The sequence below is a fragment of the Ranitomeya variabilis genome, chromosome 7 (assembly GCF_051348905.1).
Source record: "Ranitomeya variabilis isolate aRanVar5 chromosome 7, aRanVar5.hap1, whole genome shotgun sequence".
Lineage (NCBI taxonomy): Eukaryota > Metazoa > Chordata > Amphibia > Anura > Dendrobatidae > Ranitomeya > Ranitomeya variabilis.
In genome coordinates this window covers 25,446,981-25,461,594 of record NC_135238.1, presented here as the reverse complement: position 1 = coordinate 25,461,594, position 14,614 = coordinate 25,446,981, and the positions used below count along the sequence as shown (strand labels likewise).

General features: G+C 47.9%; 1 protein-coding gene across 1 annotated transcript in view; it reads left to right on the top strand.

Moving 5' to 3' along the window:
- The window catches only part of ADCY9 (adenylate cyclase 9), a 72,533-nt gene that overhangs the window by 47,764 nt on the left and 10,155 nt on the right, over positions 1-14,614 (top strand). Inside the window, exons 3-9 of the mRNA XM_077274606.1 lie at positions 57-158; positions 378-598; positions 2,657-2,759; positions 2,862-3,070; positions 3,189-3,348; positions 7,575-7,723; positions 7,822-7,863. Coding sequence (XP_077130721.1) covers positions 57-158; positions 378-598; positions 2,657-2,759; positions 2,862-3,070; positions 3,189-3,348; positions 7,575-7,723; positions 7,822-7,863 — 986 coding nt within the window. The remainder of the gene's footprint in view (positions 1-56; positions 159-377; positions 599-2,656; positions 2,760-2,861; positions 3,071-3,188; positions 3,349-7,574; positions 7,724-7,821; positions 7,864-14,614) is intronic.

Sequence of the window (14,614 nt, the reverse complement as noted above, 5' to 3'; positions counted from 1 at the left end):
GATTTAATAAAAAAAATTACATTATATTGATATATTTTATTGTTGTTTATTGGCAGAGCTGTCCTTCTTGTGGAGAAACTGGAGTCCGAGATGGAGTGGAGGAAGGAACGTCCGCTGTAAATGGTACCCCAGAAGAATGGAAAGGAGGGGGCACCCGGGTAAGGGAAATATATTATATTAATGACTTTTAAATTGCAGGAGAATCTACCCTAACAGCTCCACCTATCTCAGCTTCCTGACCCCCATATAATATTAGTTGCCGTGAAAATGGGTTTCACTGAGTTATTCGGTGTTGAGTGGGGATAGACTTTAAATGAGCAAATATCAGATTCTCCTACCCTGTTAACAAAAAGATCCCCCCCATTCCTCTTACACAGCCCACAGCCATCGGACGTCATGTAAAAACCCAGAATGGACTTCTAAGCCCTCCTCCAGAAGATACCTTGAACAACAGCCAGGCGTCCTTGTACGAGATGCTTCAAGAAAAGGGTCGCTGGTGTGGAGTCAGTATGGATCAGTCCGCTCTCCTCCCTCTCCGCTTCAAAAACATCAGAGAGAAGACTGACGCTCACTTTGTGGAGGTTATTAAAGAAGACAGGTAAATTAGTCTCGTTTTTATTAAAGCGTCGCTTCTGGAATCCACTATTCCTAGCTAGCTTCATTCGCTTCAATAGGTGGCAGAATAGTAGCAGATTTAAATTACTGCAGACCTTTACTTCCTCCCTGCTGATTGGTGAAATGGATGGATGGATGGATAAATTGATAGATAGATAATAGATAGATAGATAGGTGATAGATCTATCCCGCACCTGAAATCCGCTGCCTCGGAGTAACTCTTGACTCTGCACTGTCCTTCAAACCGCACATCCAAACTCTTGCCACCTCCTGTCGCCTTCAACTCAAAAATATTGCCAGAAGTCGTCCCTTCCTCAGCCCACAATCTAACAAAACTCTTGTGCATGCCCTCATCATCTCCCTCCTCGATTACTGCAACACCCTCCTCTGTGGCCTCCCCGCTAACTCTCTTGCACCACTCCAGTCTGTCCTCAACTCTGCTGCCCAGCTAATCCCCCGCTCTTCTCGCTACTCCCCTGTTTCACCCCTCTGCAAATCCCTCCACTGGCTCCCAATTCCCCAACTAATCCAATTCAAACTACTAACACTGATCTACAAACTCATCCACAACCTGCCCCCTCCCTATATCTCTGAACTAACCTCCCAATATCTTCCCTCACGTAATCTTCGATCCTCCCAAGACCTCCTACTCTCCTCTGCACTTATTCGTTCCTCACACAACCGCCTCCAAGACTTCTCCCGTATATCCCCCATCCTCTGGAATTCCACGCCTCAACACGTCCGACTATCCACCACCCTCGGATCCTTCAGACGGAACCTGAAAACCCATCTCTTCAAGAAAGCCTACAGCCTGCAATAACCATTCTGTCGCCTCGCCACCACCGGAGCTGCCGCCTCACCAACCACCCAAGCTGCTGCCACTTCACCACCACCAGAGCTGCCGCCCCACCACCACCAGAGCTGCCGTCTCACCACCACCAGAGCTGCCGTCTCACCACCACCAGAGCTGCCGTCTCACCACCACCCGAGCTGCCGTCTCACCACCACACGAGCTGCCGTCTCACCACCACCCGAGCTGCCGCCTCACCACAACCCGTGCTGCCGCCTCACCACCACCAGAGCTGCCGTCTCACCACCACCAGAGCTGCCGCCTCACCACCACCCGAACTGCCGTCTCACCACCACCCGAGCTGCCGTCTCACCACCACCAGAGCTGCCGCCTCACCACCACCCAAACTGCCATCTCACCACCACCCGAGCTGCCGTCTCACCACCACCCGAGCTGCCGTCTCACCACCACCCGAGCTGCCGCCTCACTACCACCAGAGCTGCCGCCTCACCACCACCAGAGCTGCCGCACCCCCGATCTTCTGTCTCTTCCCCATTATAACATAGAATGTAAGTCCGCAAGGACAGGTTCCTCTCCCCTCTGTACCAGTCTGTCTTTGTATATTTGTTTACTGTAAACGATATCTATAACCCTGTATGTAACCCCCTTCTCATGTACAGCACCATGGTATTAATGGTGCTATATAAATAAATAATAATAATAATAAATAGATAGAGATAGAACGATGGCAAGCTCTTCTCCGTCTCTGTAGATGGAGCTTACTAGTTGGTAGAGCCATGTGATCACAGCAGCATCTGCACTTCTTAATGAATTAGGAATGTAGTATATTAACAGCTAGAGGGAAGATCTCCAAAAAGATACTAAATATAAGACTCTAAGAAAACTGACAGTAAAGGAAGTTATTAACATGGTTATTAATTATTAAGGTTGAAGGAAGACTTTAAGTCCATCTAGTTCAACCCATAGCCTAACCCAACATGCCCTAACATGGAAGACACATTGGTCTAGGAACGACTAACTGTCTAAGATAAGGAAGGTCTCCAAGAACTGGAAAGAGGTTAATGAAGGAGAATGTAACTACGTCATAAAAGAGACAGATTAATAAGAACAAAACTTAAAAATTATGTAAAAAACTATATAAAAGCGTAGATAGTGTGGTAAGAGGCAAGACTGCAGATAATCTCTTAACACATCAAAGACGTCTCACTTTGTCCAATTCTTTCCTTCCAGCTTAATGAAGGATTACTTCTTCAAGCCGCCCATTAACCGCTGGAGCCTGAACTTTCAAGACAAGGAGCTGGAAACCTCATATCGAGCGAGCTACCAGGAGGAGGTAGTAGTTTGCGCAACCTAAAGATGCTATTAATTTGCACGTTTGGCAATGATCTATATAGGATATGACTCTTTCAGTCATGTTTTTATGATTTGCCTCCAGGTGATGCGCATGGCTCCGGTGAAGACATTTGCCAGTGCCACATTCAGCTCCTTGCTTGATGTGTTCCTCTCGTTTTTTATATTCGCCCTCCTGTCCATCACTTGCTTCTTGAAGCCGGGTACGGTGCCTGTATATCCCCCGACACCGGCACTTGTGGTGCTAGCCATCTGTGGCCTCCTGGGATTCCTCTCCTTGCTTGTTTCCATCAGGTAGGTCAAAAGTCAATTAAATAGATCCTCGTGGGTGGAGATATGCAAATTTATATTTACGTTAAAAGTGACGCAAAGCTTTAATTGCTTGATCCCGTTTCTTCTGCACACATTGTAGGATGGCATTCTACCTAGAGGACATGTTCCTGTGTACCAGGCGGCTCCTGGAGATGATCTCTGGTTGGCTTCCACGCCATCTGATTGGCACTGTGCTTGTGTCTCTCCCTGCAGCTGTCGTCTTCTCCTACTTGACCCAGGACTTCTATACCAACGCCCATGTATGAATACGGTCTCTTACACAAATATTGACCCAGGGGCCCACATAGGGAACACAGGGCCCATAGCAAGGAATACCATGCTCCATCCCCTTAAGATGTTGGGTAATGTCAAAATGTCACCTTAGACCAAGGAGTTTAATTTCTTATTCTGTTTCCATGACTCAAGTCCCCCTTCTCGTATCTCTGGAGTCCTTCCGCGGTTCAGAGGATAGGATGGGACCGATCTTCTCTCTCCAGGCTTCCCATAGAAGCTGCATTGGATATTGCACTCTAGTATGTGCATCCATTGGTATTACACAACTTTCCATTAAAGAAAATATAGCATGGTGGAAAATAAAGGACTATGTTGATGGGCTGTTCCTCTTGGCTTTTGGTGATGAAGCAACCTCAATTTGGAGAATTCTACTACCTTGCACAATTCCCCTGACTGCAATGACAAGGAGGGTACTAGTGAAGAAGCTGGGCAGATCAAGTGCTGCTGCAGACATGGCCAGCAGCGATGCTTACAAGACATGGCCATAGGCTCCCTGGTCTACCAAAGCTTAGCAGTTGTATATGTGTCCTGGGAACTCGGGTACAGTTGGAAGTGGCACCCCTGACTGCGGGGCCCAATCTGCAAATACTACCACTGAGACCCGCATAGCCACTGTGGGACTGATAGATAGGGAGAAAGATAAAAAGATAGGACATAGAGGTATAAATAGATAGATATGGAATTCATAGGTAAATAAAATAGATATTTAATAGATATACAATGAATAGATAGATGTGTAATATATAGAAACATAGAAATATAAAACATAGATAAAATATTAGATAAATGCATATATATGTGATTGATAGATAGATAGATAATAGATAGAGAATAGATACATAATAGATAGATGGATAATAGATAGATAATAAATAGATAATGGATAGATAATAGATAGATGGATAATAGATAGATGATAGATAATAGATAGATGATAGATAGATAGATGGATATGTAAGTACTAGATAGATAGATAGATGATAGATAATAGATAGATACAGTAGATAGATAGATAATAGATAAATAGATAACATACAGGTCCTTCTAAAAAAATTAGCATATAGTGTTAAATTTCATTATTTACCATAATGTAATGATTACAATTAAACTTTCATATATTATAGATTCATTATCCACCAACTGAAATTTGTCAGGTCTTTTATTGTTTTAATACTGATGATTTTGGCCTACAACTCCTGATAACCCAAAAAACCTGTCTCAATAAATTAGCATATTTCAACCGTCCAATCAAATAAAAGTGTTTTTTAATAACAAACAAAAAAACCATCCAATAATAATGTTCAGTTATGCACTCAATACTTGGTCGGGAATCCTTTGGCAGAAATGACTGCTTCAATGCGGCGTGGCATGGAGGCAATCAGCCTGTGACACTGCTGAGATGTTATGGAGGCCCAGGATGCTTCAATAGCGGCCTTAAGCTCATCCAGAGTGTTGGGTCTTGCGTCTCTCAACTTTCTCTTCACAATATCCCACAGATTCTCTATGGGGTTCAGGTCAGGAGAGTTGGCAGGCCAATTGAGCACAGTAATACCATGGTCAGTAAACCATTTACCAGTGGTTTTGGCACTGTGAGCAGGTGCCAGGTCGTGCTGAAAAATGAAATCTTCATCTCCATAAAGCATTTCAGCCGATGGAAGCATGAAGTGCTCCAAAATCTCCTGATAGCTAGCTGCATTGACCCTGCCCTTGATGAAACACAGTGGACCAACACCAGCAGCTGACATGGCACCCCACACCATCACTGACTGTGGGTACTTGACACTGGACTTCAGGCATTTTGGCATTTCCTTCTCCCCAGATTTCCTCCAGACTCTGGCACCTTGATTTCCGAATGACATGCAAAATTTGCTTTCATCAGAAAAAAGTACTTGGGACCACTTAGCAACAGTCCAGTGCTGCTTCTCTGTAGCCCAGGTCAGGCGCTTCTGCCGCTGTTTATGGTTCAAAAGTGGCTTTACCTGGGGAATGCGGCACCTGTAGCCCATTTCCTGCACACGCCTGTGCACGGTGGCTCTGGATGTTTCCACACCAGACTCAGTCCACTGCTTCCTCAGGTTCCCCAAGGTCTGGAATCGGTCCTTCTCCTCAATCTTCCTCAGGGTCCGGTCACCTCTTCTCGTTGTACAGCGTTTTCTGCCACATTGTTTCCTTCCAACAGACTTACCATTGAGGTGCCTTGATACAGCACTCTGGGAACAGCCTATTTGTTGAGAAATTTAATTCTGGGTCTTACCCTCTTGCTTGAGGGTGTCAATGATGGCCTTCTTGACATCTGTCAGGTCGCTAGTCTTACCCATGATGGGGGTTTTGAGTAATGAACCAGGCAGGGAGTTTTTAAAAGCCTCAGGTATCTTTTGCATGTGTTTAGAGTTAATTAGTTGATTCAGAAGATTAGGGTAATAGGTCGTTTAGAGAACCTTTTCTTGATATGCTAATTTATTGAGACAGGTTTTTTGGGTTATCAGGAGTTGTATGCCAAAATCATCAGTATTAAAACAATAAAAGACCTGACAAATTTCAGTTGGTGGATAATGAATCTATAATATATGAAAGTTTAATTGTAATCATTACATTATGGTAAATGATGAAATTTAACACTATATGCTAATTTTTTGAGAAGGACCTGTAGATAATAGATAGATAGATATTAGATAGATAATAGATGATAGATAGATAACAGATGATAGATAGATAGATAGATAGATAGATAGATAGACAGATAGATGATAGATAATAGATAGATACAGTAGATAGATAGATAATAGATAAATAGATAACATAGATAATAGATAGATAGATAATAGATAGATAGATATTAGATAGATAGATAGACAGATAGATGATAGATAATAGATAGATACAGTAGATAGATAGATAATAGATAAATAGATAACATAGATAATAGATAGATAGATATTAGATAGATAATAGATGATAGATAGATAGATAGATAGATAGATAGATAGATAGATAGATAGATAGATAGATGACCATATGGGCTAATTAATGATCCTTTTGCTTTTGCCTCACACCCGCCGTTATTTTTCTCATTGTTCTGCTCCACGAGTCTTTTTCTAGATGATAGATAAATAGATAAACTCGATAGATTGATCAGATTTCCTCTTTTTCCCGGATACCTGACCACTATTATCACCTTGTGTTTTCCCCCTGGACATTGTACCAGAACAGACGTTGGTCTGTGAGAGACGGGAAAGGTCGGACCCCGCTGTCGATATGGAACCGGCGGTCTCCCCACAATTTAATCTAATTGCCATGAATCCTGATTGCCAAGAATCAGCGCCAAAGGTTTAATCATCGGAAAATGGAAATTGTTCTACTGGAAATGTTCTTTCATTAACAAAACTGCCTGGAAACATCCGTCTGCCCCCCAGATCCATCCCCTCCACTCATGGTTCCCAGGCCTTTCCCATTAATGTTCATTAGACACAATCTTATAAATTATGGAAAAAAAAATTTGCGATGGGAACTGTGAGGTTGTGCGTTTCTCAGCCATACACGGCACACAACAGATATACAACAGATCCAAAACAAGACTTTTCCAATTTTTTTTTTTAAAGAGCCATGCCATTATTCTAATTCCAATTACCGTAAGTCCAATTCATATTTCACTGTGTATCGCCACCTTAAAGGGGATGTCTAATCACAACAGCTCCTTTAATATTGGAAATCACTTTCCAATCCGTTGATCGCTGCCGATCGTCTCCAGGTGACTATCGGACTGCACAGCGGCCACTGCAGGGCAAATATGGTATTACAAGCTGATCATTCATGGGATACATGGAAAGGCCGGGTCCTCCAGAGCTAAAATTCCAACACAAATTCAAATTCAAATTAGCTTTATTGGCAGAACTAAGTACAAACACTCTTCTAGCTTTTAGAAGGAGGTCTTCATGATTTTTTCTGTACCTAAAAAATCTCTTAAAGGGGTTTGTGGTACCAAGCAGTATCTAAAAGGAGCCACATTCTTTTTTTTTATCTATATAGAGATACATATCACACAGTGGATGTAGCGCCCATGTCCTGGCTGATGTTGACTGTCAATGTGGAAAGTAATTGTCTATTTAAAGGGAGCTGGGGGGGTTCAGCTATTAATCATTGTGGTGGTGTGTCGCCCTCTGGTGGTCATTATCTGTCCCTGCACTTTTTCCAGTACACCATGTTCCTGTGCTCCGCTCTTCTGATCCCCATCGTCCAGTACTGCAACTTCTGTCAGCTCAGCTCCTGGCTACGATCCTCTCTTGCCACCCTGGCAGGGGCGTCCCTGTTGATTCTTCTATACGTGCCGCTCTTCCCAGACAAGTAAGTCATTTCCAGCCCTATAAAGGATGCAACAGATTTCTTCTTTCTAGAATTTATTTTTATCATGATATAATGTTATGTTCTTGTTTTTTTTCTAGGCCTCCGGTGACACTGGACATAGACATTCCAACAAATTTCAGGTAAATCGCTGATCTATCAGGTTAAAAAGCCAATTTTTATAAATAATATAGTCAAAATAATGTATATCTCCCATTCTTGAAGTTGATGTGTTGGAAGCAGGAAAAATGGGCAAATGTAAGGATCTGGTCTACTGCGACTAAGGCCAAAGTGTGAAATTTAGATGACTGGGTCAGAGCATCTCCAACACGGCAGGTCTTGTGGAATGTTCCTGGTATAAGGCAGGTCCTGTGTGGTGTTCCCGGTATACAGCAGGTCTTGTGGGGTGTTCCCGGTATACGGCAGGTCTTGTGGGGTGTTCCCGGTATACAGCAGGTCTTGTGGGGTGTTCCCGGTATATGACAGGTCTTGTGGGGTGTTCCCGGTATACGACAGGTCTTGTGGGGTGTTCCCGGTATACGACAGGTCTTGTGGGGTGTTCCCGGTATACGACAGGTCTTGTGGGGTGTTCCCGGTATATAACAGGTCTTGTGTGGTGTTCCCGGTATACAGCAGGTCTTGTGTGGTATTTCCAGTATACGGCAGGTCTTGTGGGGTGTTCCCGGTATACGGCAGGTCTTGTGTGGTGTTCCGGTATACAGCAGGTCTTGTGGGGTGTTCCCGGTATGGTCTTGTGGGGTGTTCCCTGTATATGGCAGGTCTTGTGGGGTGTTCCCGGTATACAGCAGGTCTTGTGGGGTGTTCCCGGTATACGGTAGGTCTTGTGGGGTGTTCCCAGTATACGGCAGGTCTTGTGGAGTGTTCCCGGTATACGGCAGGTCTTGTGGGGTGTTCCTGGTATACGGCAGGTCTTGTGGAATGTTCCTGGTATACGGCAGGTCTTATGGGGTGTTCCCTGTATATGGCAGGTCTTGTGGGGTGTTCCCGGTATACAGCAGGTCTTGTGGGGTGTTCCCGATATACGGCGGGTCTTGTGGGGTGTTCCCGATATACGGCGGGTCTTGTGGAGTGTTCCCGGTATACAGCAGGTCTTGTGGGGTGTTCCTGGTATATGGCAGGTTTTGTGGGGTGTTCCTGGTATACGGCAGGTCTTGTGGAATGTTCCTGGTATACAGCAGGTCTTGTGGGGTGTTCCCGGTATACGGCAGGTCTTGTGGGGTGTTCCCGATATACGGCGGTTCTTGTGGGGTGTTCCCGTATATATGGCAGGTCTTGTGGGGTGTTCCCGGTATACGGCAGGTCTTCTGGGGTGTTCCTGGTATACGGCAGGTCTTGTGGAATGTTCCTGGTATACGGCAGGTCTTGTGGGGTGTTCCCAGTATACGGCAGGTCTTGTGGGGTGTTCCTGGTATACGGCAGGTTTTGTGGGGTGTTCCTGGTATACGGCAGGTCTTGTGGAATGTTCCTGGTATACAGCAGGTCTTGTGGGGTGTTCCCGGTATACGGCAGGTCTTGTGGGGTGTTCCCGGTATATGGCAGGTCTTGTGGGGTGTTCCCGGTATACGGCAGGTCTTGTGGGGTGTTCCCGATATACGGCGGGTCTTGTGGAGTGTTCCCGGTATACGGCAGGTCTTGTGGGGCGTTCCTGGTATACGGCAGGTTTTGTGGGGTGTTCCTGGTATACGGCAGGTCTTGTGGAATGTTCCCGGTATACGGCAGGTCTTGTGGGGTGTTCCCGATATACGGCGGTTCTTGTGGGGTGTTTCCGGTATATGGCAGGTCTTGTGGGGTGTTCCTGGTATATGGCAGGTCTTGTGGGGTGTTCCCGGTATACGGCAGGTCTTGTGGGGTGTTCCCGGTATACGGCAGGTCTTGTGGGGTGTTTCCGGTATACGGCAGGTCTTGTGGGGTGTTCCTGGTATACGGCAGGTCTTGTGGGGTGTTCCTTTCCTGGCATACGGCAGGTCTTGTGGGGTGTTCCCGGTATACGGCAGGTCTTGTGGGGTGTTCCCGGTATACGGCAGGTCTTGTGGGGTGTTCCTGGTATACGGCAGGTCTTGTGGGGTGTTCCCGGTATACGGCAGGTCTTGTGGGGTGTTCCCGGTATACGGCAGGTCTTGTGGGGTGTTCCCGGTATACGGCAGGTCTTGTGGGGCGTTCCCGGTATACAGCAGGTCTTGTGGGGTGTTCCCGGTATACGGCAGGTCTTGTGGGGTGTTCCCGGTATACAGCAGGTCTTGTGGGGTGTTCCCGGTATACGACAGGTCTTGTGGGGTGTTCCCGGTATACGACAGGTCTTGTGGGGTGTTCCCGGTATACGACAGGTCTTGTGGGGTGTTCCCGGTATACGACAGGTCTTGTGGGGTGTTCCCGGTATATAACAGGTCTTGTGTGGTGTTCCCGGTATACAGCAGGTCTTGTGTGGTATTTCCAGTATACGGCAGGTCTTGTGGGGTGTTCCCGGTATACGGCAGGTCTTGTGTGGTGTTCCGGTATACAGCAGGTCTTGTGGGGTGTTCCCGGTATGGTCTTGTGGGGTGTTCCCTGTATATGGCAGGTCTTGTGGGGTGTTCCCGGTATACAGCAGGTCTTGTGGGGTGTTCCCGGTATACGGTAGGTCTTGTGGGGTGTTCCCGATATACGGCGGGTCTTGTGGGGTGTTCCCGATATACGGCGGGTCTTGTGGAGTGTTCCCGGTATACGGCAGGTCTTGTGGGGTGTTCCTGGTATACGGCAGGTCTTGTGGAATGTTCCTGGTATACGGCAGGTCTTATGGGGTGTTCCCTGTATATGGCAGGTCTTGTGGGGTGTTCCCGGTATACAGCAGGTCTTGTGGGGTGTTCCCGATATACGGCGGGTCTTGTGGGGTGTTCCTGGTATACGGCAGGTCTTGTGGGGTGTTCCTTTCCTGGCATACGGCAGGTCTTGTGGGGTGTTCCCGGTATACGGCAGGTCTTGTGGGGTGTTCCCGGTATACGGCAGGTCTTGTGGGGTGTTCCTGGTATACGGCAGGTCTTGTGGGGTGTTCCCGGTATACGGCAGGTCTTGTGGGGTGTTCCCGGTATACGGCAGGTCTTGTGGGGTGTTCCCGGTATACGGCAGGTCTTGTGGGGCGTTCCCGGTATACAGCAGGTCTTGTGGGGTGTTCCCGGTATACGGCAGGTCTTGTGGGGTGTTCCCGGTATACAGCAGGTCTTGTGGGGTGTTCCCGGTATACGACAGGTCTTGTGGGGTGTTCCCGGTATACGACAGGTCTTGTGGGGTGTTCCCGGTATACGACAGGTCTTGTGGGGTGTTCCCGGTATACGACAGGTCTTGTGGGGTGTTCCCGGTATATAACAGGTCTTGTGTGGTGTTCCCGGTATACAGCAGGTCTTGTGTGGTATTTCCAGTATACGGCAGGTCTTGTGGGGTGTTCCCGGTATACGGCAGGTCTTGTGTGGTGTTCCGGTATACAGCAGGTCTTGTGGGGTGTTCCCGGTATGGTCTTGTGGGGTGTTCCCTGTATATGGCAGGTCTTGTGGGGTGTTCCCGGTATACAGCAGGTCTTGTGGGGTGTTCCCGGTATACGGTAGGTCTTGTGGGGTGTTCCCGATATACGGCGGGTCTTGTGGGGTGTTCCCGATATACGGCGGGTCTTGTGGAGTGTTCCCGGTATACGGCAGGTCTTGTGGGGTGTTCCTGGTATACGGCAGGTCTTGTGGAATGTTCCTGGTATACGGCAGGTCTTATGGGGTGTTCCCTGTATATGGCAGGTCTTGTGGGGTGTTCCCGGTATACAGCAGGTCTTGTGGGGTGTTCCCGATATACGGCGGGTCTTGTGGGGTGTTCCCGATATACGGCGGGTCTTGTGGAGTGTTCCCGGTATACAGCAGGTCTTGTGGGGTGTTCCTGGTATATGGCAGGTTTTGTGGGGTGTTCCTGGTATACGGCAGGTCTTGTGGAATGTTCCTGGTATACAGCAGGTCTTGTGGGGTGTTCCCGGTATACGGCAGGTCTTGTGGGGTGTTCCCGATATACGGCGGTTCTTGTGGGGTGTTCCCGTATATATGGCAGGTCTTGTGGGGTGTTCCCGGTATACGGCAGGTCTTCTGGGGTGTTCCTGGTATACGGCAGGTCTTGTGGAATGTTCCTGGTATACGGCAGGTCTTGTGGGGTGTTCCCAGTATACGGCAGGTCTTGTGGGGTGTTCCTGGTATACGGCAGGTTTTGTGGGGTGTTCCTGGTATACGGCAGGTCTTGTGGAATGTTCCTGGTATACAGCAGGTCTTGTGGGGTGTTCCCGGTATACGGCAGGTCTTGTGGGGTGTTCCCGGTATATGGCAGGTCTTGTGGGGTGTTCCCGGTATACGGCAGGTCTTGTGGGGTGTTCCCGGTATACGGCAGGTCTTGTGGGGTGTTTCCGGTATACGGCAGGTCTTGTGGGGCGTTCCTGGTATACGGCAGGTTTTGTGGGGTGTTCCTGGTATACGGCAGGTCTTGTGGAATGTTCCCGGTATACGGCAGGTCTTGTGGGGTGTTCCCGATATACGGCGGTTCTTGTGGGGTGTTCCCGGTATATGGCAGGTCTTGTGGGGTGTTCCTGGTATACGGCAGGTCTTGTGGGGTGTTCCCGGTATACGGCAGGTCTTGTGGGGTGTTCCCGGTATACGGCAGGTCTTGTGGGGTGTTTCCGGTATACGGCAGGTCTTGTGGGGTGTTCCTGGTATACGGCAGGTCTTGTGGGGTGTTCCTTTCCTGGCATACGGCAGGTCTTGTGGGGTGTTCCCGGTATACGGCAGGTCTTGTGGGGTGTTCCCGGTATACGGCAGGTCTTGTGGGGTGTTCCTGGTATACGGCAGGTCTTGTGGGGTGTTCCCGGTATACGGCAGGTCTTGTGGGGTGTTCCCGGTATACGGCAGGTCTTGTGGGGTGTTCCCGGTATACGGCAGGTCTTGTGGGGTGTTCCCGGTATACGGCAGGTTTTGTGGGGTGTTCCTGGTATACGGCAGGTCTTGTGGGGTGTTCCCAGTATACGGCAGGTCTTGTGGGGTGTTCCCGGTATACGGCAGGTCTTGTGGGGTGTTCCCAGTATACGGCAGGTCTTGTGGGGTGTTCCCGGTATACGGTAGGTCTTGTGGTGTGTTCCCGGTATACGGCAGGTCTTGTGGGGTGTTCCCGGTATATGGCAGGTCTTGTGGGGTGTTCCCAGTATACGGCAGGTCTTGTGGGGTGTTCCCGGTATACGGCAGGTCTTGTGGGGTGTTCCCTGTATACGTCAGGTCTTGTGGGGTGTTTGCAGTATACGGCTGGCCTTGTGGGTTGTTTCCAGTATACGGCAGGCCTTGTGGGGTGTTCCCGGTATACGGCAGGCCTTGTGGGGTGTTCCCGGTATACGGCAGGTCTTGTGGATTCTTCCTAGTATACGGCAGGTCTTGTGGTGTGTTCCCTGTATATGGCAGGTCTTGTGGGGTATTCCCGGTATACGGCAGGTCTTGTGGGATGTTCCCGGTATACGGCAGGCCTTGTGGGTTGTTCCCGGTATACGGCAGGTCTTGTGGGTTGTTTCCAGTATACGGCAGGCCTTGTGGGTTGTTCCCGGTATACGGCAGGTCTTGTGGGTTCTTCCTAGTATACGGCAGGTTTTGTCTGGTGTTACTGATATATGACAGATCTTGTCCAAAGAAGGATGATTAGTGAGCTGACTACAATGTTATGGGCACCCGACACTCATTGATGTACCCCACAAAGAGTGACTGTAGCACCAATTGTTGAAAGAGTTATGGCAAATTGGTGCAGACACCACCGGACACAGGACACCATGAGAAATCTTGTGGAGTCCACGCCTTGACAGGTCAGGTCTGTTCTGGCAGCACAACAATATTAATGTTATGTCTGATGGGTTTATAGGGACAAGGCAGTAAATTATCAATGTCACCTTCTTAGATATGGCCTGGGAGTTCTGCAAGGAAAGGAGCTTTTAACACTTCAGACACTCAGTTTAATGGATCCCAAGTGCTAAAAGTAAACTTCCACTTTAATTCATATGTTAAAAAGTAGTCCTTTCCCTATAAATGATGACATTTATTAGAAGAAAATAAATAATTTTGTGCAGTTAGAGAGCTAGGACCATTGAGTTCTTGGACTGCTCTCTCTAAACCTTCTTTGTACTTGTGGTCTGAAGGATGATTAATCTGGGTCAGGGTGTGGAGGCCATAGATTTGCACGTCCAGCTGCCACATCTTCTTTAGTTGTCTGCCTTCCAGCAAAACAAATCCTTCACCACAGGCCATTTTTATAGACCCCTCTCACAGTCCGCCATTGTCCCCAAGCTCCACTGTCCCAAACCCCCACCTGCCCCAAGCATCTGTCTATACAAAGACCAAGGACCAAATACAGCCATGGCTACTTACTAACAGGAGGACCTAAAAGGGCAACGGTGGTACAACGTCCATGGCAATTAGGATCGGGCCCAGCATTCGATGCGTTGCTTTGGGATGTCATAGATACGTGTAGGTCCCATCGACATGACACTTTGGCAGACGTCTGCCCGCTTTCTGACATCTTTAACCATGAACAGTATCATTTTTTTGAGGAGGTGGAATGGATTATTTTCACAACACTAATATATATATTTTAAATGGTGGAAAATATCAATTTGGAATATCAAATATTAAAGGGTCTTCCCATGTCAGACATTTATCCACAGAATAAGCCATAAGTGTCTGATGGGTGCGGGTCCCAAAGGTTGGAACTGCTTCTGTCTTAAGAAGGTGCCTGTCATTTTTGGAACTACCACAGAAGCGAATGGAGAGACCTGCGCATGCGCAGCCCCTTGTCCTGTCCGTAGGCAGCCCCTTGTCCTGTCCATGCGCAGCCCCTTGTCCTGTCTTG